This window comes from Falco rusticolus, chromosome 10 (genome assembly GCF_015220075.1).
Source record: "Falco rusticolus isolate bFalRus1 chromosome 10, bFalRus1.pri, whole genome shotgun sequence".
NCBI lineage: Eukaryota > Metazoa > Chordata > Aves > Falconiformes > Falconidae > Falco > Falco rusticolus.
Window position 1 is genome coordinate 35742852 of NC_051196.1, and position 27219 is coordinate 35770070.

General features: G+C 44.5%; 1 protein-coding gene across 1 annotated transcript; it reads left to right on the forward strand.

The window, feature by feature from the left end:
- Window positions 1-3713: 3713 nt before the first annotated feature.
- CHMP4B (charged multivesicular body protein 4B) lies at window positions 3714-27200 on the forward strand. The gene is made up of 5 exons (XM_037402256.1): window positions 3714-4046; window positions 21674-21851; window positions 22597-22711; window positions 23238-23364; window positions 26384-27200. The coding sequence occupies exons 1-5, from the start codon at window positions 3851-3853 to the stop codon at window positions 26449-26451; spliced, it is 684 nt and encodes a 227-aa protein (XP_037258153.1). The 5' UTR covers window positions 3714-3850; the 3' UTR covers window positions 26452-27200.
- The last annotated feature ends 19 nt before the right edge of the window (window positions 27201-27219 follow it).

The window sequence follows — 27219 nt, forward strand, 5'->3', positions numbered from 1 at the left end:
GACTGGGACAATTTCTGTTGTCCACTTGGCTTCTCCTCTCTGATTTCCTAAGTAGAGTCCCAAAGCCAGCATGGGAACACCAAACCCAGGAACTGAAAATTCCCATTGTGCAGTGTTGGTAAAGGAGCTGCTCGAGCAGGTCTGGAGCCCAGCGCAGGTAGAAGAGCAGGCAAGCGTGCTGTTCCCTTCCCCACTGCCCTGCCAGGCTTCGTCTTCCTTCCTGTACTGTGCCCAGCCTCTGGTTTTATGCTGCCACAGGGTGCCCTGGCCATTGGGAAAGGGAACTTGACTCAGACCTAAACAATGTCACTGCTGCCTCCAGCTCCTCCTGAGACATGCTGTCCCCTTGTGCTACTCTCCCGTACTTTCTTCCTGTTCCATGTGTAGGTGAGCCGAGCTGAGCTTTCCCTGGTAAATTTGTGTGATGAGCTGCTAAGTTGTGTGTAGATGCAAAATGCCTGTTTTCTCTGGAGGTGGTCCAGAGCAGAGGTGGGTTCAGTCAGTCCTGGGTACCAAAATTCTGGCTGCGGAGTCCCCTGCCTTGCTGTCTGGGAAGTGGTGGGTGTTCTGGCCACTGGAGCAGTCAGCGCAGCGTTACTGATCTGACCGGCCTGAGGCTGATGCCTGCCTGCAGCCTGCCTGAACTCCAGCCCATTGCTTGACTTTGTGGTGTTCTTCCTGGCTCCTTGCTCAAATCTTAAAAATCTTAAAACCTTAAAAATAGTAGCTTGCAGAGACAGCGTGCTTGTGCCATATGCGTTGTGGTGTCTCCTCCTAGTGGCATGTGCTCCTAGACGGCACCTGATTTAACAATGGATTACCCTGTCACCCCTGGAGGACTCTCATATGGTTCCTGTCAGGATGGGTGCCACCACCAGTTCGCTTTGCTTACTCACTTCCCTAACCCACTTTTTGCCCTTTTCCTTTTTTTGTGATGCTTCTGTACCTCCTGCTGTTGGCAGGTGTTAGGAAATGGAGTACAGGGCTTACAAGGGGAGGCTGGGAGAAGGGGTGTTGTTTGGGCTTTAGAAAAGGTTAAGGAGAGGTCTTGCTGCTGCCTACAGCTGCCTAACAGGAGGAGTGGAGAAGGTGAAGCCAGGCTCTTCAGAGGTGCACAGGGATGGGATGACAGGCAACAGGAACGTGCTGGAACGTGGCAACTTCTGACTCCATACAAAGAAAATTCTGCCAAGAGGGTAATCAAAGTAATGAGGCTGCAGAGGGGCCCTAAATCAGTACTGAATTTGACAGAGCACCCTGCTCTGAGTGGATGAGCTTGAGAGGAGGTGGCTGGGCTGGAGACGTCCAGATGGCCCTTCCTACCTATGTGCTTCTGTGAAACGTCTTGTCTGGTTTGAAGGGCAGAGTTTATTTGCCCACAATGTTTATTTTAAATACTTAGCTCTCACAGGAGGGGAACGGTATCGGGAAGTAGTTTGCTAAACATACTTTTCCTGTTTTCCTCCCCTCCATACCCCACTGTACAGCGTCATTATGTGGTCTCTGGTGCCTGCTGCGGTGCTGCAGTCAGGTCTGTTTTGAGACAACGATGTGTGGGTGCAGCTCTGCAGCTCAGAGGCACTGTCTGCAGGCCTGGCCTTTCCTTCCTGTCCCCAGTTTCCACCAGCTCTATGCACAGGCCAGTCAGTCTAAGCGAGATGTTGGAAGCTGGTTTCCGCTGGCTAATGCTGAGTGTAATTCAAGGAGTGGAAGCAGAGCCGCAAAACAGCCTTGTATGTGACTGTGGGGCGCGAGGGATGAAAGATGCCACCCTGTTTGCTTGATAGCCGTTTGTGTGCATGGTAGTGTTGAGCTGGAACAAGTTTCATCATGAGCATAATGATTGTTGTTTCAAAGTAAACCTCAGAGCAACTGTGTGTAAGATAGTGTAAGAGAGGTCCCTGATCAGAAGCAAAGCTGGGCTGGGTGGTTGTGTGGCTCTTGCCTTTGGAGACTCTGTGGATGTGAGTCCTATGCATGTCTGACAGATATTGCAGCCCCAGGGGCACTGGCAGAGTAAAGGGATGGGTGACTGCCTGCAAGCGTGGTGGCCCCTGACCCCTGCTTCCCAGCTGGGCTGGCTGCACAGGAGCAACAGCAGGTCCTGGCAGCCCCTGCAGAGCCGGGTGGGTGCTCCTGGTGCCTCGCTGCCCTTTGTGTGGAAAGGAAAAATAATACGGTTATTTAAAACAAACACCCTCTCCACTGTAGCCATACTGCCTGCAGATTAAAGCTTGTCATAGAGATAAATACTGTGGAAAAGAGAATTCAGTTAGAAAGCTAAATGCTGTCACTGAGACAGTGTGAGTTACATGCAGATCTCAGTACAGATTCCCAGTGTTGTCAGCTGGGAAGCTTTCCTGCCCTGGGAGCGAGTAGTTTCTGTAAGCCTCAGTGGATTTTTCTTCTGTATTTTGCCTTTGTTACGTTATCTGCTGCTACGACATTAGCAAGGTACAATGCGGCAGGATCCATTACACAGCTTCGTTGCCTAACTCCCACCTGGTACCTAAGGAGGCTGTCTTTGTATTACCAGTGCAGTGTGCTTTCCCACTTGCTGAGGGCATGAAAAAGCTCTCTTGCTCAATAAGCAGTTGTTTGGCTCATTTTTCCTCTTGGCCATTTAGTGGGTATATCCCAGGCTGCTTTAAAGAGCACAAACTAGCCCAGCCCTGCTCAAAAGCAATGATTAATTTTTTTGGGTGATTTCCAGTGGTAAACACTATTATTGTCTGAGTCTGTTATTAATTAACTTGTTTTTACAACACCACTGTGACTGGAGAGGGGGGTGTTTATTACTTTTACACATGTTAGAGGCCAAGCACAAAGAAACAAAAGTCGAAAGTACCCATAAAGGTTGGTATCAGGCTGAGGCACTTAAAGCGTCATTTCTTTATTGGACTTTGGACGCTGTATGTAGGTACCGTGATCACACAGCATGGAATTAGGCCCATACTGCCTCCATGAACCAGAACGTGTGCCTCAGGTGAGTGGCAACTACTCACCACCGACTGGGCAACCGTGGCTCTGGCTTTAAAGACTTGATTTTGTAAAGTTGGCAAGTTGAGAAAGTTTAAAACAAGAAATTGCACCACATTATCTCGACACCTCAGTGGGCTGCGGGCAAGTGGCAGGGTTCAAGCGGCTCGTTAAGGGCTGTACTGCTCTGCAGCACACTGTGCCGTGCCATGCCACACCATGACGTGGGCACTAGTGCGAGGAGCCGGCGGCACGCCGGGCCGCGGCCAGGACCAGGGGGCTCCGTTGCCGCCCCGCAGCGTGCAGGGCAGGCTCCCACGGCAATTTCTTCAACCGCGGCCCCGTGTGCCCGGTTTCTGCAGAGCGCTAGGCCGCGCCTTCAGCGCCACCTTCCCCATCTCGTCACACTCCTCCCGCGTTCCCCCGCCAGAGCAGCACACGCGGCCCGAGTGCCCCTGGGGTCCGGGCAGACCCGCGGGGGAGGCCGAGGCGGCGGCTCTCCCTCCCCAGAGCCCGCCAGGCCGCGGCACAGGCCAGGCCAGCCGCTGCGCTCCCGCGCCCCGCCTGGCGGCCGCGCACTCCCGGCGTGCCCCGCGCCCCGGCCCGGCCGCGCCTACGTGTCCCAGCAGCCCGCGGGAGCGCGGGGCACGCCGGGAGCCGTGCGCGGCGCGGGGGCGGCGGGCCGAGGCGGGGCCGGGCCGGGCGGGGTGCGGGAGCGCAGGGAGCGAGCTAGTGGCGGCCTGAGCGGCTCCGGCGGCCCGACGGACTGTCCGTGCGGGGGGCGCAGAGTGAGGGGTAGCGGTACCGGTGCTCCACGGCTGTCGTCGCCCCCCCCCGCCTCACACCGCGGCCTCGGCGGCCTGGCGCAGCCATGTCGGGGCTCCTGGGGAAGCTTTTCGGGACGGGCCCCGGAGGAAAGGGCGCCGGGAAGGGCCCGTCCCCGCAGGAGGCGATCCAGCGGCTCCGTGACACGGAGGAGATGCTCAGCAAGAAGCAGGAGTTCCTGGAGAAGAAGATCGAGCAGGAGCTGGCGGCCGCCCGCAAGCACGGCACCAAGAACAAGCGCGGTGAGCCGCCGGGCCGGGGGAGGCCGGACCGGGCCGCCCCTGCCCCGGGCAACAGGTCGGCCAGGCCCGGCTGCCGTGGGCCGCCGGGGCGGCCCGTGAGGCCGCGGGCTGTGCTCGGGGGGCACCGCGGCCGTCCCGGTGGAGCTGCCTGGGGCAGCTTATCGCCGCCCGGTGCAGCGGGAGCCGCGCAGCCCTCCCTGCGGAGCCTGCCGCCCTTCCCCCGGGGGCTGGTGCTGGAGCAGGCTTCTCCCGCTCGGGAGGGCAGCCCGTGGTCTGTGGCGCTGCCTGACGTGGGGGCCGCGTCACTCCCGCGTGATGGTGTCACGGCGCTGCGAGGCTTGCTCTCTGTTCTGTTGGCATGACGCTTTAGGCGGAGGTTGGTAAAACGTTGCAAAGCAGAAGCTGGTTGCGTACAGGGGTAGCTTTGAAGTAGCTGGAAAAGCTCCTTCATCAGCCTGGAGTGAGGCCTTGCTTTGCTGTGCTGGTGGGTTTTCTTCTAACCAGCAAAACTCTTCACACTGGTTAATCTGAGGATTTGGTTAAATATATTGTTATTGTTGTCAGGGTATCCTAAAGCTATAGGTGGCTTATAAATGGATATTAGCAATCCATGTTTATTTACCAGGTGGAACTTGCCCCCCCTGGGGAGGTGTAGCTACGTATTTGCAGGCAGCGCTTGATATGCGTTAATGGTCTGTCAGCCTGAAGATGAGAAGTGGCTTGTCAGCTTATGTATTTTGGTACTCTGATGAGCTTGCTTGTTTTACAGTGGTCATTAAAAGCAGTGTTTTCAGGAAAGCATATTTCAATTTTTGTGTTGACACTGCTCGTTTTGTGCTGGGTTACAGCAGCACTGCAGGGTTTGAAGCAGGAGGCGCTGCCCTCTCTGGCACCCAGAGTTGCTAACACATGACTGTTGGCCAGGTAGCAAGGGGTTAATTTACAGTAATTACCAATAACAGTTTCTGCTCCCTATCGCTGCTTTAGTCAGCATTTTAAGCCTACTTTCAAACTTCAGAATAGTGTGCTACATTAGAACTTCTCACTTGGCACTGTGTTTGAGTGATAGTGCCAATGGAGCAAGCTCATGAGTGCTCACGGGGTTTGTAGGCAGCGACAGCGTGGCAGAGGCCTCACTTCTGCAGCCCCAGGTGTCTTCTGAAGGGCCGCAACAGAGCATGACTTCAGGCTTAACGAAGTTTCTAAATCAAATTAATTGCAACGGTTTTAATAAGTTGAGTTTCTGGTGCAGTTTTTGGGCAACTTTAGCAATAAGCTTAAAAGGAGAGCTAAAATAAATCTCTTTCTAGCCTTCCTCTTCTGCAGGTCACAGCACTCCTGTTTAACTTCTAAACTTCTCTTTCTGCCGCTGACAGTTCAGGTCTTTGTCTTGCTCTACTGTAATGCCACATCTCTCCGTGCCTTTCTGTTGCTGCCCTTCAGTGTGCTCTGGAGCGCTTTGGGTAGTGGAGGGATTAAATTTCTTTGGAGGTGGAGGAAGGAGAAAAACCTGCCCATTCACTAGCAGGATTCTGGGTCAGACTAATGAGGTCTTGAAGAAGGACAGGATCCTGATGAGTAATTAAGGAGCTGTGAAAAGGAGAAGGGCTGGGGATGGTTTTCTGGTGGACAACAAACTTTTTTTTCCAGAGGACTTTTGAAACTAAGAGGCCAACTTTTATTATTGGGCTGCTAATAAAGACAGCTGATTACCTATTAGCTTGGTGGGATGTGAGTTCCCCTCAGGACAAGCTAAGGCACTGCTCATTTGTTCAGGGTTCAAGATGCCAGTCATCAGCTGAGCTCCAACAAATTGCATTTTTATTATGTGCGGTTGTTTGGATTTTTCCTTCTCTGACCTCAGGTGGTTTTATAATCCAGAAGTTAGATAATCTTGATGCAAAGTCACTTAAATCCATAATTTAAGTGAAAAGAAAAATATGTTAGTTTTATATATGAAAGCCTGTCTTTTTAATGGAAATACATTGATATAGTTGAGATGTTTTACATAAAACGGATGAAAGCTACACAACTAGAGATTTTTTCTTTTGAAGTGTTAGATTGACTTTAAAAAATATAACTTGATAAATCCTTAAGCTTTCTTAGTCCTCCAAGACCTAAGCATTTTACTCTGGAGATGTCTGTATATCCCTGCTATTCATAGAGAAGCATACTGTGGCTGGTGCATATGCGTAATGCTCAGCTGGACGGTTGTGTTGACATTAATGGAAGCTGTTGGGGTAAAGCTGGCAGAAGAATAGACGTGTCTGCAGCAGGGGCAGGGAGCTTACCTGAAAGCTTAAAGCCACCTTGGAAAACCTGGAATGATGCTTTTGTTTTCTCAGAGGAAAGATGGGTGTCTGGCACACTTGGGGTAACAAAAGGATACGTTCTCTGCTCTCCAGCACACTATGCGATTGTTCCAGTGCCAAGCGAGCGGGGTTTCTAAAGGCTCATTGACTAATTCCTACGGCGCTTCTGGAGTCTAAGAAAAGCCCAGAAACTTACAGGCCTTCTGGTTCCTGTGCCTGCCCCAAGCACATGCAGGTTTTTATTAATTTAGGAACTTACTGTAAGTCTATATTTTTCATAATACACATTTAGGATATCCAGGCTATATAATCAGACAACTCCTCATGCAATTTTGAAGTTAAAATGAGTAACTACCTGGTACACATTTCTTTAATCTGTTGTTTATTGGCATGGAAGGCTTTCAACTTTTGTTAAAAGTTCCTTTTTTCAGGGCCTTTTTGTTCCTTTCTGGCTGCACAGACGTGGCAGATTTATCATCGCTGTGCTTCCTGAAGTAACTCAAGTGTAGTAACTTTTTTTTTTTTTTTGCTTTCACTCTACCAATTCCTTCTCATTAGTCCACAGTATCAAAATAGTTGCTGGGGGCAGGCAACAGTCTCAAGTGTTATGTTGGTGCGAAGGCACCTGTGCCGCTTCTGGAGCGTGTTACGGAGACCAGCAGTTACAGCTTTAATGTGTGTGTCATTTTTTTTGTCCATGGGGTGAAGAACTGCTTAGAAGACTGATCATCTTTAGAAGGGTTTCTTGAAAAGGTGCAAGCTAATATTCCTTCTTCTGGGAAGCACTTGGGTTATACTTGTGTTTTGTTTTGTGTTCTTATGGAAACATTCAGCCTACTGTTTTGAAAATAGCGTGTGTTCTGGTGGGTTTTTTTCCCCTCCTCCCCTGTAGAGGCTCTTCAAAACTTTTGCTTTTAGCTCATCAGTAGTAGACTTACTGCTCTCCCTGAAGTTAATGGAAGCAGCAGTAATATGGCGTAGTTTGAACACCAGTCAGCCAGTATCTTACTGGATTTTAAGTCTGTCCTGAAAATAAATTTTGCTGTAACAAAAGAAGTGTGAAGCTGTGAGCTTGAAAGTTTGTAAGTACTGTGCTGCTGCTGCATCCTTTTATTCCACTCCAGTTTGTCAATATAGAGTTGTTTCATCAAATCTGGGATGTTTTATCAGGCACTCAAACTTGATGAAAGAAACCAAACTGCTAGATCTTGCCAAAGGTTATGAAGTTCTGGGACTTTATTCAGTTTCAGGATAGCTCAAGCTGATCTTAATCACCTACTGCTGCTCCATTTTTACTGTTTTATTCCTTTTCTTTGTGGCTGTTGTCTGGTCACGCAAAGCCAAGCTGCCAGAGAAATAGCACGCACACACAGAGAAGCAATGGGTTAATTCCTTGATCTCTGACTACTATGGCTATAATGATTCCAGAATCTGTTTCAAAGCTCAAGCTGTGTCTCAATGTGAAGATTATAGTAGGGAGAGAAACCTGATGCTGTCCTAGGGTGCCACTTCTATAAGTAGTCCACTCCAGAGTTTAGATCTAGGATGAATCAATGCAGTTATGTTCCTGCCTGCTACTGGATTTTACCTTCTTGTGAATGAACACTAGGTCCACAGACACCATAGTGGGTGAAAAGCTAATACTGTGCCAATATACAGTAAATTCATTCAGACTTTAGCAGGAGACTGACGTTTCATGGATTTTCTATCAACTCTGATTTTGGTTAGCTGGTGTTTTATCTCCTCTGATGTCAAAATTTCGCTTTCACTGTAAATAAATATAACGCGGGTTTTTTTCAGCACTGGTGACCAAGTGCACAAAATAGATGCAAAACCACAACTATATTCCTGCTGTGTAATTCAGGCTTTTCCTGGGAAGAGCACACTCCTATTCTCCACCTCACACCAAAATCAAATGAACAAGGAAGCTGGGTGTAGGCTGAAGCCAGAAGTCATGATTTTGTGCCCACCTCCAGCTTGCAATAGATCACAGTGCTGCCACAGGTAAGTCAGTTCAGCTGGCTGATCTGGTGGAAAATTAACTGTTTACTGTCACCTTACCTTTTCTTAATGTCACATCAGTCTGCTGATCTGATTTGCCTGTTGCTGGAGGGTTGCTGTGTCTGGCACCAGAACAGAGACAGAATTGCTTCTTTCAGTACCAGGTTAGTTAACCTGGCTGAAACATACAACTGGTGTGGGGTGATGTGGCTGTGGAACTGGTGCCAGTTGATCTCGAGTGATGTGGCTGCCAGAAGTGGTAGTGCCTTGTTCGGCCTGTACCTCTTGTGCTGGCGTTAGCATTTGTGTGAGTGCATGAATTGGATTAGTTTGCTGATCCAGCCAAAACCTAACTGTTATAAAAAAACCCCCATCAAACCCCCAAAAAACTACCAAACAAACGAACAAAAGGTTGTTTTTCCCACTTAACCACAGAAATGCTAGAGCTGGCAGGAGAGAGAGTTAGGAGTGTGACTGGGAGGAGGAGGGCAATTCTGCCTCTCCTGGCAACAGCTCTCTGCTTGGTCAGCTTACAGGTACCAATTGTGATAAAATCTGAGGGTGACGTGCAGTCTCCCAGCAAAGAAGTCAGTTGATCATTAATTAAAAAGTGGAAGCATGCCTGCATGATGGCGTAGACAATTTTGTTTAGAAGTTTGAGTTGTTCAAAATGTTGTGATGATCTGGAATTCAAGGCAGGAAAAGCTGCAACCTCAGGCCTGGGTGTGGGCAAAGACTCAAATGACCTGTGACTCTGTGTGTCAGGTCTTAGACTTTAATGTGTTGCTTGTGAATGTGTTTTTAAGGTCCTGCTTGACATTTGACAAGAAAAGTGATCTCTGCTCACAGAACCAAATAACAGGAGCCTGGTTTTGTTTCCATGGGTTGTAAGATGCTGATGTAGGGGAAGCACGAGTCCTACAGCAAACACTATCCAGCCCTTCTTGTGGTACTTGTCTCCCTTTTCAATGTTTTAAGTCATAGTCTAATATAAAATGCATTTTTAAGTTCCAGGTGCTTAACTGTAAACCATGACTTCAGTGCAAGAGTACTGATAGGAGTACTGGCCTGAGTCCTTCATCTCACCTGAGATTAATGAGTTGAGCCAAATTAATCATTTGGCTTGGGAAAAGTGTGATAATTACTCTTTTAAAATAATGTTTAAAAACAAGAGGAAACTTCCTGTTTGTAATTCTACCCTCCCTGTGTTTAACAGAGGCTCTTGGAGACAAGATTGCTGTAGTATAGAAGTTTGGGAGGGATGGAGGGGCTTCACAAACACCTTTTAAAACAGCTTTATAAAGTGGCATAAATAAAAGCAAAAACCTGGGGTTCTGCCAGATGTGTTGGGTAACTGTATTTGATGCAATACGTCCTTCCTCTGTTCCTGTTCTCTGTCAAGCCCTGCCAGAAGGGAAACCTGCCGTTCAGCGAGGCCTGGACAGGCTGGAGAGGAATCTCACAGAGTTCAACAGAGGCAAGTGCAGGGTCCTGTCCCTGGGGAGGGAAAGCCCCACGCACCAGCACAGGATGGACTGACCTGCTGGGCGGCAGCTCTACGGAGAAGGTACTGGGAGTGCTGGTGGGCAGCAAGTTGCCCATGGGCCAGCAGTGTGCCCTTGTGGCCAAGGGGCCAGTGGCACCCTGGGGTGCATGAGGAGGAGTGTGGCCAGCAGGTCGGGGGAGGTGATCCTCCCCTTCTCTGCCCTGGGGAGGCACATCTGGAGTGCTGTGTCTGGTGCTGGGCTCCCCAGCTCCAGAGGGAGCTACTGGAGAGGGGCCAGTGGAGGCTACAAAGATGATGAGGGGATGGAGCATCTCCCCTGTGAGGAAAGGCTGAGACAGCTGGAGCTGTTCAGCCTGGGGAGGACTGAAAGGAGACCTTATCAATGCCTACAGATCCCTTCAGGGCGAGTGCCAAGAGGACGGGGCCAGGCTCTTCTCAGCGGTGCCCAGCGACAGGACACGGGGCAACGGGCACAAGCTGCAGGACAGGAGGTTCCATCCGAATACGAGGAAAAACGTCTTGATGTGCGGGTGCCAGAGCGCTGGGACAGGCTGCCCGGAGGGGCTGCGGAGTCTCCTTCCCTGGGACATTCCAAACGCGCCTGGACGCGCCTGTGCAGCCAGCCCGAGGTGACCCTGCTTCAGCAGGGCTTGGGCTGGGTGCTCTCCAGGGGTCCCTTCCCACCCCGACCCCTCTGGGGTTCTGTGATAGTGACTGCATTTGCCCATGTAGCTGCATCTTAAGCTCATTTGAATACCTGCTGCCAGGTTACTCCATGCATGCAAAGACTTGTAACATCTTTCACTGTGAAACTTGTCTTTTGGAGTCTCCCTTTCTGATAAGGCTGTGATCAGCTATGCTGGCTGTTTCACTGATGTGGTGGTGTGTTACGTGTTACCAAACATCCATATTGTGTGCGCTGTTCATGGCCTGGCAGGAGCTTGTTCAGGTTTAAGGATGTCATGTTTACTTCCAGGTGACTGCACAGAGGTTGCTTGGATGTAGTGGAACTAAAAAGAAACATAGATGCCTGGGTGACAGGAACATCAGCTGATGATATTCAGAAACTTATAGGTGATTTTTGTGAGTTTTGAAAGAAAATAAGTTTATCTAAAACTTCATAACAGGCCAGATAGGAACTGTGCACAGTCATTGCATCTCCCCCGAAGGTAGTACCATAATAAGATGTCTTGCCAGCATCCCCATGCTCAGCACGTGTGATGTCCTGGTGGGAAACAGTGGTAGAAAGCCTCTTCTGGTAAGTGTTTTCCTGGCAGCGCCATCAACTTGTGATGTGAGGGCTGCAGTAATTACTTATTGCTAAACCTGGCTCCTGGAGCTGGTCACTGCCTAAGAGTGTGGGCTTGCCATTAAGAAATGCAATTTGGTTCTGGCCTCAAGAGGCGTGCTGCAGTGTTACCAGCTAAGTGTTTGGTGGTTGATTCAAGAAATCTTTTCTTAAATAAATGTATTTTGTCTTATTTGCTTGCTAAGTTTTGTGTTTCTAAAGGTTTATGTTTTCAGCTTTTTCCCCCTTAGTCGTTACTGTTGGAATCTGAGTATTCATGAAAAAAGTAATTTTTCACATCTCAAAATAGCGTAACTTCACCAGATGAGATGTTAAGAGAAATTGTCAATATTATGACAGCCTCAACGAAATTCTTAGACTTGGCAATACTCTAACAATAATTGCCCAGAGCTGGCAGATGCATGTTGGGTTGTCCATGGTGCTTGCTTTCTGGACTATCCACCTCTGTTGTGGCCAGGCCTGGTGGGGGTTACTCGGCATGCTGGTTCTGCATCCAGCACTGCAATATGTTTCCATCTGTAACTTTCAGCTGGTGTGAATTACTCGTGGTTTCAGGAATAAAGAGCACTGTAATCATGGATTCTGACCTTTGGAAACACACTTTCTGCACTCCTTGTGAAAATGGCTGCTTGTGACTAATCACTCGTAAGGGAGCGTGACGAGGAAGTGTGTTAACGCTTCAAGTATAGCTGCCTTACGGCTCAGCTATGGGATGTGGAACAACATCAGCAACTACTGGCACAAAGACAGAGTCGATGCTGGCTGGAGCACTGAGCAGTGCTGTGGTTGGCGATGCCTTGAAGGTGGTGGTTGCTGTTCTGTTTGGGTATTGTGTGTATTAATGCTCTCTTTGATGTTGTACGCAATACTTCATTATCTTTTTTTTTTGCCTTTGTGTGTTTGTTTCTTAGACCAGGAGTGCTTATTGTTTAACCTCTTGCATGAGAGACTAAATGTTCTGGCAGTGCTTTGCTCAAGGGGAAGTTGTAATCTTGTTTTTTAAATACAGATAGGACAGAAACCTTCTTGTATTCTCTGCCTGGGTTTGTATGCTTTATTTGGGTAGTTATAATCGGTCACTTCATCTGTGAGCTGGGAATAGTTGCCTTCATTTGAGGATATGGTTTGGGAACTTTATTAGATGTTTAGTAGACAGACACAGAAGGATAAGTGGAGGACCAAGACTGAACTCTGCTCATGATTCCCTGCTAAAAGTGCAGCATCCCCCAAAAGAAAGGCACAGGAGGCTGCCACAAGCACTTGTGAGCTGCTTTCTGGAAACCATGCTGGAGACATTAGGCCCTGCATTGGGGGCCAGGCATTCAGCATGAAGCGACTTCTAGGCCTGTAGATACCCTCTGGACATCAGATCTCAGTAGGTGATCCTCACGGGAGAGGAAGTCGTGCTGCTTTGCACTGTGTTAGCCTTGGAGTTGATGTGCATTTATTTTGAACCATGCTTTGGTACTTCTGTCTCCCATTCGTTTTCACACCATGATGCTTAAAATGAAATCTGACTTCTTGGACCTCTTGACATTTTGTGCTGTGCCATCTGCTTGACTTAGTGTACCTGGGTATTTAATGGAAAACCAGTTAGGAATATGGTTATCTATCGGTTTCACAGCCATCCTTTCTTTCTTCTTCTTTAGTCCCTTGTATGAAGCCTTTATGCTACTGGCTCTAAAGGCTTTACGTTTCTTTTCATGTAGAGAAAGCTCGCTAACATGTGGCATGTAGGCAAATCTCTGCTGGAGCACAGGATGGGTAGGAAATATTTCCAGAACTGGAAACAGCACCAAAACAAAAATACTCAGGCAGAAGCTTGCAGGACAAGGGTGGTTTCTAGCTGTTATATCTAGAGGAGTTACATGGTTTTGGAAATACTCTGAAAATTTTTTGAAACGCCCTGAAAAGATCTGATCTCTAGGACCCTGAATAGAGAATTAAGTGTCACCTGCTTCTGCATCTTGTTAGACTTGCCTGGTCTGGGCCAAGCATTTCTTGGTAGGTACTGCAGACTGTTGTGGCAAGATACAGCCTGGATGCTTTTATGCCAGGTTTGGTTTGAACCAACACAAACATTCTTCTGCTAGTTAACTGTTCCTTGACCCAGAAAATCCCTGTAGAAAGGTATTTTTTCAAGGCTGGACTCAATGGTGTGAAAGAAGTGTAGTAAGACTGTAGTGGGATTTATATCTACAGATTTTTATCTGCTTGTAGCATTGGAGGATGTTTTGCGAATTGCTTTAAATTACCTTTTTGCTTCTTAGGATTTTTTTTTGAGGTATTGTAGGCAGTTTGCTGACTCTCAATGGAATGAGAGATGACCAGTTGCTGCCTAAGATTAAGCTATGCTACTGTAGGCAAGACAGCCAATTACTTACACCTATCGGTGCCTCTTGTTTGTCCCATTTCAAGGACAGCAAGGATGTTCTTTGTGATTAAATTTGCCGAGGCAAGTGCCAGGAAGATGGAATGGTATTTTCAGAAGCAGCAAAAATAATGACACTTCTTTTGTTGAGCAAATTATAGATGGATACACAGTATAATGTGCAAGACAGTCACCCAATATTAAGTTGATTATCTCAATCATCTCTAGTGTCTGAGCTTTCTGCTAGAGGGGCCAAGAGACCCCCATTTGGGAAGCTCCTCTGCAGCTATCTTGCACAATTTATTTTGGCATGGTTGAAATTTGGTGTACATTATTTTTGAGGCTGCTGCGGAACTCTTGCATCCTATATTAATACAGCTGGTGTCCTGCAGTGGTGTGTCTGCTGCTTGCTAGACAGACTGTAAGAATTTGGTGTGAGATTAACTTATTTTTTTTCCCCTTAGTTGGAGCAATCAGAGCTATTAACCCATGTGTCTTCGTCGGGATGAGAAGCCTTTTCTATTCTAGGTATTGGCGTGATTTTTAGCAGATTTTTGCAGAGGCAGGAGTCGGATAGCAGGAAACGCATGTTGTGAGCCACCAGTCGGGACACATTCTCTGGGTTCACAAATGCTTGGACCTTGGTACAAGTGTGGCTTTGAATTTGATGGAACTCTTGAATTGCATTTTCAGTTGTTCTCAGTACTCTTTGAAGTACCTGGTCCTCCTGTTCCTTTCAAGTTGAGATGTGTTTTTGCTAGCAAAATACGGAGTTGCAAGTATGTAGAAAAAAATTCTTGAGTCTTTGTTTTTAATCTACTAATCTATACTTTTCTGCTAATGATACTTAAAAGCATTAATTCAGTAGAATTGCTGTATGCATAAATATTCCATTAACATTACTTGTCTTACAAGTGTATAAGCAATATGTACTTGCAGGAGGGCTGTTGATTTTTAATGAAATCACTGATGTGTTCATAGTCAATTTTTCCTCTCTGAATGTGGTACCATGTAGTACCATTGTATTTTTATTATCCAGCTAACTTCTTACCACAGTGAACATTTTTCTTATTTCACTAACAAACTGCTGTAAATACTGCAAGGAAAGTCTTAAGACTTACTGTTAATAATAATTTGCTTATATACAGGTTGAAATACTTTTAAAATACACAAAATTAAATTCTTAGAGATGGCATTTCTTGAGAACAAAGTAAAATTATTTGGGTGAGCAGTTATGCTTTTCAGACGGTGAGTGCTGACAGAGGAGGATAATCTGGCTAAATGACTCAACCCTTCATTTCTGAGTGTTTGTTAGTCGGGAGTTGTGACTGAAAACCGAAACATGAGTTCCTGCTTATCAGCTGTGCTGGGGAGCTGGGTGCTGCCGTGGTAGGCATAATAATGAAAGCCTCGGCTTCTTGTTATTCACTGTGGTCAAACAGTGAGAAACTTCTGCTGGAATTTCTAGGGGGTGGCTATCACAGAAATGCAAATAAATAGGAAATAAAAAATAGTATTTTGCAGCTAATCAGTTGGAGACTGTAAATAAATAAAACCCCAACAACAAAAGCATACCCCACCAAAAAACCAAACAAACCAACCCAAACAAAGAACCCCAGGTGAGGGAATAGCTTTTTCTGTATGAAAAAGTTTGAGTTCTTGAAAAGGCTGAGAGATGTTCTTCAAATGTACTTTTGTACGTGTTTTTATGTTCAAGTAATTGAAGCAGTCAGTCCAGATCAAACAGCTTTTGACTCAGCTGCTGTTTTACTGGACTTGCCCCCCTCTCTGCAAGCCAATCTCTTAGTGAGAATTTCTGTGTAGAAAGGAGCTGGAGAGATTATAGTCTGACGCTCATTAACACTGAGACATACTATATTACTTTGCCAATGAAAAAGAGGTCATAAACTATTTATATCAATTTTAACTGGTCAGAGCTCTGTGGTGATATTTTTATGAATAAAAATTGGCTTCAATGGCCCAGTTGTAGCTGATATTAAAGGCAATGAATATATCAAAATATCATATGAAGAAGATAATTTTGAGCCTGCTGACCGTCTCCTGATGGATGACAGGAGTCACCCAGTTAGGTAATACATTTAAAACTTTAATTTAATTGTAATAATATAGATATAACTGCTTTTTCCTCAGTGCATACTTCTTTATGTATTCTGTTGAAAACGTCACTAAAATTCAAATAAAGTGCAACTAAGTTTTGTTATCTGCTGGGTTTTTTTTTAGAGGATATTTTTAAGTGCATGCAGTTCATAATGCGCATTGGACTTCCAAGCTAAAACGCACACTGTGCCTGTTAAGGGTAAGATATGGATTGTAAAGGTTGTCTTACTGAGTGTTTATTGGCAAGTTCTTGCTGTGGTCTGGTGGAAACTTAACTTCCCATGTAATGATCAAATATTTTTGCTGTCATTGGGTCTGTGTTGATTCATTAAGTGAAAGTTATCTTAAATATTGTATTTTTTTGTAATTGTAAATTCTAAGTCTACCAACAGTTTTCTCGCATCAGTTTAGCTAACCCATGGCTGTTTTGTAGGTCAAGAGGGTAATCTGTCTGTTGTAAAATGGTTCAGCAACTACTGTCTTTTCCTGACGTGCAACCTGTGGGAGATTTCAGCTAAAAATATATAAAAAAAAGGGGTGTGTGGGCGTGGGGCAAGAAAAAAATCCCCTCCTAAACCAGCTGGTGATGTGAACTGGTACCCCTCTTTTTATATGAAATAGGGAAATTTCAAGAGTAAGTTAACCCACACCCAAAGGCAGGATGTTGTGGGACTTGTGTTACTGAGTGACTTCGCTGGAGTGTCACTTCTTACCGAGGGAAGGCTGCCCGTGGGACAGTGGGAGCTGGTCAGGGACACCGCCTGTCATTCTTCTGCGACTGTTCCTGGCATCCTTTGTTGCAAGTCCCATGCCGAGGAGCTGGGGAAAATTTTCATACAGAACTGTTTCCTTCAGCTTTGAGCAAGAGTAGTGCCATGCCAAGCGATCCTGCAAGAACTGTGCCTTGCCCGGTACTCATTGCCTGCAACAGACTGGATTTACCAGCTGTGCTTAAGTAATTAGTAACATGTAGAAATGGTAGTTGGGATCTTTCTGTGCTTTATTCTATATAAAGGCTAAGAAATACACAGGCACAACATGGTGAGGCTAAGCGTCAGCCCTTAACTTGTTTTGAGCCTCTGAATATCAGGCACTTTGCAGATGCTGCTGTGAGTCTGGTGCAGCGATCTGTAATCTTCCAGCTTTTTACTCCAAGATAAGGAAATGGTTGCACTGCTGGAAACCTTAGATCAGCCATTTCTAGAAAAATGTGCTGGTGATCTTTCTAGCAACAGGTTCTGGTCACAGGCAAACTCTTGTCTGGCTAGGCTAGGGAATAAATGCTTTAAACTTAATATATGGTTGCAGGTCCTGCTGAAGCAGTTCCACAGCAGTTAAAGCTGGGTATTAAATTAATTTGCCTGCCGATGTGATTACTATCTTGGAAGCAGTAAAGGCATAATTTAGGGGTGTGGGTCCTGTGGGCTGCTTCTTCCACGGCTGCCCAATGTTACACTTCGACTTCAAACACACATCCATTTTTTTTTCATGTGTATAATGCTAGAGGACATATTTGTAGCCTACTGTTTCTGTTTCATATTTATTTCAAATTCTGGAAACTTTTTTTTTTGTGAGGAAAAAGAGCCGATGTCACTCCCTTCAGATTTTTATAGCTTTGACTTAAATGAAGACAATAAAAATGTGTTAGTCTGGCAGTACTTAAGATTTTGGTAGGTATTTATGCAGATGGTAAAGACTTCTGCAGGAAGAAAGCAGCACAACTGCTCATCAGTTTTCAGTAGCTGATGCTTAAATAGGAGTGTAAAGATAAAGCAGCTGTAGATCAAAACAGAATCACCTCCTTGGACCTATACCTCTGTCAGGTACCACCACTCTGTAACGTATGATAACAACATATGGAAAGTTTGCAGCCTGGTTATTCATGCTAGTAAAGACTACTGCTGGTCCTGCATTTCAAGCAGGAGTTTGTGGCTCTTCCTCCTTGCCTGTGCCTGGTTGGGTAAACCCCTTGGCTCCCATTTTTGCCTCCAGACGAACTCCTACTCTAGAAATTCCTTGTGAGCTCTGAGCTGTGTGTATGGATGTGGTGTGCTTGTCCAGAAATACCTGAAAATTGGGAAATCAGTCCTGAGAGATGGAAAACCAATTTAACTGTAATGGTCTTAACAAATAAACATGATTGTAAGTATTTTTCCAGTAGAAAAGGCATTTTTATTAGCTTTTTGATAAAATTAGATGCAGAGAAATGATCATTTAGTGATCTGTTTTCTAGTTGAGACCAATAGCGATTAGAAAGGTCTACACCAGATCCCAGCAGCCTCTGCCACCTTGTGCAGAGGGCAGGCACACAGGAACATGGCATAGAGATTCCTTCCGAGTTGTGTTCTGAGTTGCGTTTGCGCCCAGGTGCTGGTGCCTGGGGACATTTGTGAAAGGGGCACTGTGAAAGGACTGTGCTGCTAATTGCAGCAGGAGAATCCTGAATGTAAAATGTAAATCCTCTTCTGTGGGGGGAGGAATATGGGAAATTAATTGCTAAAACTTGCAGGATGAAATGAATGTGAGTGACAAATTAACTTGGTATTTTCTTAACTTCTCAGCCTAATAAAATCTTCTAGTTATAGACAAGGACTTTACATTAAAAGATAGTTAAGCAAGGAAACACAGACGAAAATAAGTTGCAGGAAGTTGCGATCATCTAATTTGAGTTGCTAAATACCTTGTTCTGCATTCCTTACTGCTTCTAGTGGCAAAAAATTTGCAATCTCTTGAGTAAGATTTTCTTCATTGCAGAAACTCATTTATCACTTTGATGTTAATTGACCTGTGCTAAATATTTGTGCTGAATTGTCCAGACATGGAAGCTTTATGCATGGCCCTGTGTTTATTGCCGCGGCTGTGTATCAGTCCTCATTCCTTTTAGGCTGCCGAAACAGGCATTTGTACCAGTCAGTCTTTGAGAAGGTACAGGTGGGCACTGTGGCCATAGGAAGCTTCATCCTTGCACAGGTTGTCTGGAAGAGAGGGGAAAATACAAATATCTTCCTTGGTCACTCCTGGTCTGAAGGAATTGTAAATGTTTCTAGAAAATACCACAAATCCATTTTAAGTTTTCACTTGAAACAAGGGAAGTTTTTAAAAAACATGCATGTTTATATTCCCTTTCCTAGGCAGGGGTCTGTGTGCCAGGCTTTTGACCACAGTGGATCTGAGCGTGGTTGGTGCTTGGCTGAGACACCAGCAGGAACTGGGAGAGGTTCAGCAGTAACCCAGCAAGTTGCAGGACTGGGACCTGCACCCAAGTGGGAGATATGTGCCATCTTCCAGTTCTTGTGGGGGGATCCCAACTCAGTTCTGCAGGCTAAAAGGTTATGTATCATGCTTTTGTAAAAGTGGGAGCCTTGATCTGTACATACAAGTGAGAAATTAGTTAAGGAAAGGATTTATAAAACGGGGTGAAGGCTGGGGAGTGCAGTTCTGGTACACTGAACTGGCATGCTTGGGAACGGGAGGGATAGGGTTACCCAACAGTCCTGATAAAAACTCCTCATCACCAGCTCTTTTACAATGATGCTTGCAATGTTTGGTGACTGAACAGCTTATTTTAAAAGTACATAAGCATGAAATGCAGATAAACTGTAGCTATTCTCAGAGAAAGTTATAGTGGGGAACTGTATGTAAACTGTAGTACTTTACTTGGGTTTGTGTAATGGTTATAAAGTCTCTGGTTTTGCCAATAATTCGCCATGATGCACAAAATCCTCAATAAAGAATGTCCTGTCACTATCTGACACTTCCCCAGCATCTGTCGCTATATAAACACAGCCTATTAACAGTTTTATCTTTCTGAGTAAGAAAACTTTCTATATCCTTAATTAAACCATTAGCACAAAATGAACTAGACTAAATATACCAGTAATGTGGTGTTCATCACTTTATGATCTGGCATAAAACTGGAATGTTTCAGATGATATTTGTGTTGTGCTTGGCTCTGCAGAGCAAACATTGTCCTTTGTGTTACATGAAAACCCAGTCCTGTGTCTGCTCCTGACAAACGGGAATGGATGTTGGACTGGCCCCAGACCAGTGGGGAGATTAACTGGTCATTGGCGTAAAAAGTCAGTGAAGGTGCTTGTTTGGGGTCTGGCTTTTGTTGGAACAGCCAACCTGACGTGTGCCCTTGTGGTTTTGATTGCTTCTACAAAATCAACCCGTGCTACTTTGCATGCTTGGCAACCTTAGCTGTACCTTCACAAAGTGCTTTTTTTATTCTTTAATGCATTAGTGCAATTTGAAAGCAATCAAATACAGCATTATCATAACCTCTTGTAGAACTGAAGGTATATGTAGGGCTGCTGGGTACCAGGATGTTATCTTTAAGGACTGTCAAGCTTCTCAAGATGACATCTGACAATGTGGGTGCCCGCAGGCTTAATCACCTTACAGGAGAGGAGCTACTTTTTGTGTCTGTTGCAGGAACATACTCACCATGTCACAAAGTTACCATCCCTTCCCTAGGGGAGATACGGGAAGCTGTCTGCTCTCAGGATTTCCTACTCCTTGTTTTCTACTACCCTCCAAAAAACCTGCAAAGGTTTAAAATAACGTCTTTTAGAGATTTAAAGATTTAAAGCCTTTGTTTGCCACCATTCCTGCTGCATGTGACTGAGCTACTGTGAGGTCCAGGATGTTGATTTTTAGCAGAGCAGATTGTGTGTCCTGTTGACTGTTTTCTGCTGTGAGTCTCACGGAGATTAGAGCACTGGAGAATTGTGGGGTGTGTGTGGCTTAGTTCAGAAACTGGGAGTAAGGCTGTTAGGGCAGCAGCTTGTGTCCAAGCTGAGTTTTTAAAGTACATGGGTGTATTATATGACCAAGTCTGTCATGTGTCAGATAAGTCTGTTCATATCAGAAGGGGAAGCAGGAATGCCATGAAGGGAAGCTGTACTCCTGTCTTACTCCGCATGATACTTGGTGGTTGTTCGTCATCTGACAGTGCTTAGTGGGTCTTGCCCACGCTGCAGGTCCTATCAAAAGTTTTAGCCACATACAGGCATGGTTACTATATGTAACTAGCTTGTGTTCACTGTCAGTCTTTGGGGTTTGGACATGCACCTGTTGTCTGTGCGGGTGTCTCAGGAAGAGCGAGCTGACTGTTGTCACCTGCTGGGTGCATACCTGCTGGCTGGGGTGGAGCTGGGCATTGCACAAGGAGCTGGAGAAGCCGAGCTGTGCAGCAAGTTGGACCAGTCCTTATGCTGCATCTGTTGATCCCTGTGGGTGTGGAGCTCTGTGATGGTGTGGTCATGGGTGGGCTCCGCTTGCACGAGCAGGCACTGTACAAGTGCTTCCCAGCAGCAGATCGCTCAAACCAGATTTAAGTGGTGGCATCTCCTCACGTCTCTCAGTAGAGACTGTTGTGTGGATAGTACCTTGTAGTAGGAGTAATATGAAACGTGCACAAACTTTGTTTATATATAAATATTTCTATATATGTGCAAATATATGTATTTCACAGCCTTGAGTAACAAAGCTGAAAAAGCATTTGGCTTGCTTTGTAGTTGGATGAGCTGCTTCTCCCAGCAGCTGGACAGGAGTTCAGCTGGCCGGTGGGGACCTGCAGCAGCATCATAACCTCATCTGACAGGAGCTACACCAACAGCTGGGCCTTGATGTACCGGGGTGGTGGTGAGCAAAGATGTTTTTGAGTGAGTCAGCTTGCATATTGAGGCGTGCTGTTTGTTGTAGCGTAGTCTCTGATCTATGGTGTGTTAAGAGTGACCAGACTACAGATCCTTGAGTTGCTTCTCAGCTTGTGTCCTTTGTGTGACAGGTGATGGATGGTTGGCATCTGGCCACCTGTAAACAATTTTGTTGAAGGAGGTGAACACAAGGGTTAGGCAACTTAGTTTATCTAGGAAGAAAAGTGGACAGCAAACAATAGAATATGCTAAATATTTCTCTGTACCGAGTGGTATTTGGTACAAAAAGCAAATGGCTGTTTTGAGCATAAATCTCACAAATTCTACCCTCCTCTCTGTTGTTCAGCTGCTCTTCAGGCACTGAAGCGTAAGAAGAGGTATGAGAAGCAGCTTGCACAGATAGATGGCACGTTATCAACGATTGAATTTCAGAGGGAAGCCCTTGAGAATGCCAACACTAACACTGAAGTGCTTAAGAATATGGGTTTTGCTGCCAAAGCGATGAAAGCTGCTCATGACAACATGTAAGTTACTCCCTTCTGCATCTTTCCATAGGAATTTTAGTTTGTCGTTTGTTTGATCTGCTAAATACCTGGTGTTTCATAACCAAAGGTAGAGCTAGAGTAGCAAAATCTTCTTTTAAAAGGCTCTAACTTAAACTAAAATACTAGATATACTTTCATATTGAACAAATATGCAAGTATGAATGCTTTCTTAGTTTGGCGTTTTATATGGTACAAAGCCGCTGCCTTTGTCCAAAAGGAGGAGGCTGGCACCAGTGTAGTCTAAAGCAAATGGCAGGTGTACCAGTTACAGATCCACCTAGTAGCAGCAAGAATTTTAAGCCTCAGGGGAAGACTTAAACTTCTTTTCTGTGCAGTGGAGTTTGTGTATGTAGCAATAATTAAAGGTAAACTGCATTATGGGAATGTTGTACTTGCTCTAAAAGCAAATACTGTAGATGTAATAATGCTGGATCAGGGAGCAGAGCAAATTATTATTAATACCAGCAGTGCAGAACAAAACCTCTTCATATGAAGTCCCAGTGTATAACTGCTGTGAGCTAACTCTTAGGGAAAAGTAAAAAAACACGTGCATAATTTTGTTGAGACCAGGGGGATAAAATTCAGATTTGCATGCAAAGTATATTTTGGGAAAGGACCTTGTAAATGTCACTGGTGTGGCATTTCTACAAAAACATGAAATACAGTCTTAAGTGTTCGTTGGGAAAGTGCCTGATTATATTGAATTCCTTCCTTTCTTTTACAGGGATATTGATAAAGTAGATGAATTAATGCAGGACATTGCAGAACAGCAGGAGCTGGCAGATGAGATTTCAACAGCCATCTCAAAGCCAGTAGGATTTGGGGAGGAATTTGATGAGGTATGCTTTAAATTTGCCTCTGTTTATGTCATAAAATCATAGAATCATTTATGTTGGAAATGAGCCTTAAGATCATTGAGTCTACCTGTTACCGAACACTACCAAGTTCACCACTAAACCACGTCTACCTGTCTTTTAAATACCTCCAGGCATGCTGACTCATAAAAGATCTTTCTTTTTAAGATCTGCGTATGTCATGTGGCTAGGTGCACTACTAGGGTATAAAGTCTCTCCTAAAACTTGTTACTAGCTGTTGCTACCAATGCATGCAGCAGCTGTGACCCTGACAATGCTAGGAATGGTCTGGATGGCCTGATCCGAGAATGTTTTCACTTAATTTCTTCTCTTCACTGCTTTCCTCACCCTCCAAGAGATATCATGTACAGGAATTCAGATGAGGAATCTGATTCTTCATCTCCTCAGTTTGCTCTGAGACTTGTTTTCTCTTTCATAAGATGATCAGCTACTTCATAATAAATATGACTTAAAAGTTCCTTACTTTTTATTTTTCTCCTTTAAAACCTAGGATGAACTCATGGCAGAACTAGAGGAACTAGAACAAGAAGAACTAGACAAAAACTTGCTGGAAATAAGTGGTCCCGAGACAGTACCACTACCAAATGTGCCCTCAATATCAATACCATCAAAGCCAGGTATGTGTGGACCTTTACCAGAAGCATCTTGGATTGTTAAAAAGTGTGCTTATTTAATGGCCAGCTCCTCGTTGTTGAGAGATCTAGCTGCAGGCAACACGGACATTTTGCTTGAAATTGTTTCATGAATCACAAATTAAATCTAGGTGCCGTTTCTCCATGGGGGTAGCCTGCCTTTCGTAAGAAACACAAAAATTAATAGCGATCACAGGAACAGTTATTATCTATTCTAGTGCTACCAGTTTATCTACAGTGTGGATGACGCTCAGGGTAGAGTGGAGATGTGGACAAAGGAAGCCTTCTACTAGGTGCTGCTGGCCTAACAGGGAAGTTATCTTGGCAAACATACCAAGGCTGTAAAAGGGAGTGGAGAGTAAATTTGCTCTTGGAATTAGTCCAGGCTGGTTCAGAGTCCCGCACTGGACCATGCTCCCTGCTGCTGTGTTTTCTAACTTGATCCCTGCTTTTCCGGCTTTTGGGAGGAACTAACCTCAGAGTCCCCTCTTTGGGGACAGCTGTTGCCTCCTCTGAGGTCTGCACGTACTCAAGCCAGACAGTACCAAACTTATGGTCATCCCAGGTTTAGAGCACATACATCTAGGAAATTTTAGTTAGTGTGGTGATTTTATGTGGAGAACAGGCAAGAAATAGTCTTATTTACACAGACAATTCAGAGCTGCTGTTAAATCTGAACTGATCAGTCTTCTGTGATAGATAGAAGTGATACCTCATGAAATATAGTTGAGTTGGAATACCTCTGGCATGCATTAATGGGGTGTGAAGCTTTACTAGCCAATTTTGCTGAATCTGCCTTAATCTGTTATGAGTAATTTGTAGACTTTGAGGCTCTATTTCATGTGCTTACTTAGGAAAAAATGCTAGTGGATGAAAATAGTCCCAGTTGGTCGGTCTGTCTATAATTATGTTACTGCCTTTCCAGGCTTAAAATGACTGGGGAAGTAGCAGATACTGCCAAACAACAAGTCTGTTTTAGGTGGCACGCTATGAAGTTTGCTCCTTGTGCGTTACAGTTCTTCTATTTTGACGTAACTGATTTTGTGTTTTTCTAGTGCTGTTTTGCTAGGCAGAATTGCTGACAGGTGTTGATGAGAAGGGAGTGAGTTCTATGAAAGTGTCTTAAATTTGAGACTTTATCTAGATTCAGGTCCAACAGCAGGAGAAATACATTAAATAAGCGTGTACATTATCTTTTTATTTTCTAGCTGATTTAAGAAGGTTTGTTCTCTAAATACTCTTTGGGTATGGATGTTAAAACATACTGGCTTGGACCCAAATATACTTTTTGCATTATATTAGGTATATATAATGCACTAGTAAAAGGCATTGTAATTGTGCACATATTTAAGTAACTATACAGCACAGCATAAGACTTCTATAGACGTAGCACTTCCCAAATAATAAAAATCATGAATGTTTTTGTAGTAAAAACCGTGAGTATAAAACTCACTGTTTTATAGGATTTATATTAAGCTGCTTTTGGATAGAAATTAGAATTCCATTGATGTATTTAAATGGCGTGCTACCTTTTATTTAAATAAAACTGCCTCCAAGACCAGCATTTGGGAAACCTTGGGTTTCTGGGGTGGTGGTGTGTGGGGTTTTTGTGGTGTTCTTTGTTTTTGGTTTTTTTTTTTTTTTTTTTTACCCTAAATTGTTTTTTACTTAAAATTGATCTAATACACGCTGGGATTAAAAGTTTCCTTCTGGTCATCATGGGTCAGACTTTCAAAGGGACTGCTTTACCTAACAATGCAGGTACATGCTTAATGTGTCTTTGGAAATAACTAATGTGTCTTCTGTGGTAGAGCTGCTTTATTACTTCCTCTTTATTCACTGAACGGAAAATGACTGTGAGCTTTCCTGCTTTTCCAGTTCTTAGGAGCTGTCTGGATTTTGACTTAATCGGTCTGAGTAAGAATTTTTTGCTGTTGCCTGTCAGCTAAGTTGCTGTCACGAGAAATTCAGGCAAAAGCTGTTCTTTTTTGATGGAGACTGGAAGAGCTTAATATAGAAAAACAAATTCCAGACTTGTACAAATAATAGGTCTTGAGTTTTGACTTAAAGCTGACTCAATTCTCTGTTACGTAAATGTTTCATTTGGAAACATTTCATTGACACAAACCATTTTGAGTATGAATTATTTGACTACTTTTTTTTTTTCCTTCTTCCTTTGAAGCAAAACACTGTCTGAGGAAATGACATCTTTTTCTGATGTTTTCCAAAATTATTGCAGCTATTTTTGTGTTAAAACCTTTTGCTGAGTTAATGGTTTTCAACTCCAGAAACTGGACTTGTCACATTATGACAAATAGCACCATTTACTCCTCTGGAAGGACCAAAAATAATAACAAGGCAGTGTGTAGCCTGCTGCTTAACGTCCACATCCAACCAATTACTAGTGAGCGTGGCAAGAGGAGGGGAGCAGCATGTACCCAGTGCTAGTTAGCTCTTCAGCCTCTGGAAGAGCTCAGACAGGCACAAGAGTTGGGGGTCTCCAAATTCCGTACCTGGCTAGACCAAAACACAACAGCCTCATTTATTGCACTTTGAGGACTTAATGATGGAATAAGGAATTTATTTTTTTATGGGAGAGAGGCTGTAGTACTGGAGATGCCTGATGAATTTCTGTAAGAATATGTCTCTCAGAGAGGCTCAGAAGCCAAAGGCTTGGGGTCTTCTGCTTGGAGGCTTGGTGATGATGGAAAATGACAAAACACCACTGGTGCACACATCTTAACCTTCGTGCACCTTTGCATTCTTCCCATGTGAGTAACTGTCTTTTCCACTTGAAGTGGTAATACCAGGAAGTTTAGCCCTGCTGGCTTTTTCAGAAGGCACCTTTTACTTCAGTTCTAAAAGGTTTGGTTTTTTTCCTTTAGTGATATTTGGTGCTTCATCTGTTGGTTTAGTCAGTGACACGGAGGCTTTTCTCTTGCAAAGAATTGAGGCGGGGTCCTGTCAAGATTCCCCCTCATTTGTTTTCTTTGATATTTTGCAGCCAAGAAGAAAGAGGAAGAAGAGGATGATGACATGAAAGAGCTGGAAGCTTGGGCAGGAACCATGTAACCACAGCAGTAACTGGCTGGAAAAAGACTCTGATTACCTATTATGGGTGCAAATGTGTTGTGTTGAGGAGAAAGCATAAGCAAAATGTCTTTATCTTTAATTTTAACCCAAGGCAGTGGGAACTGCATTGCTCTTTTCTGCATAGCATGGTCTGCACAAGGAAAGAGAGGGGAGCAGGGGGAATTGCCTGCAGTTCATACGGTTGAATTTCTGTAAAAAGGTATTTGCAAAATCAAACATTCAGCTTTTGGACTGTGTGACTGCCACTGCTGGATCTTCATTTTCAAAGTTTGGGCCATATTGAATTGAAACAGGCTGAAAAACACTCTGTAATTTTAATAAGTCAGTTTAAGTGTGTCTAGAAGTCTTGTAAAGCATTTAAAAAACAGGAAAAGTCGTAAGCCACCATCGGCTTCTTATTGTGTTTAGGTGCAAGAATGCTTTAGGTTTTTAGTTCTTCGCAAGTTATATTTATATCCCTTGACTGCTGTGTGGCCAGCCTCGTGTTTGTCACCGCGACAACATAGTCACTGTTCCCATTTTAATTGGTGATAATGATTTGCAATTGACAGCTGCCATCTTGGAAGTAGGGAAGATTTAAATTTCAGTTGTATGTTTTTCTACATAGCACTACAATGGTTATTGCTTTTTTGTGATAATTGATAACCCATTCAGGTACATGCACACAATTATTTTAATTAGGAAACTACTATGGATTGCACTGTATTAAATACCTTGATTAATTTTCATCTGTGGCTACTGTTGTCA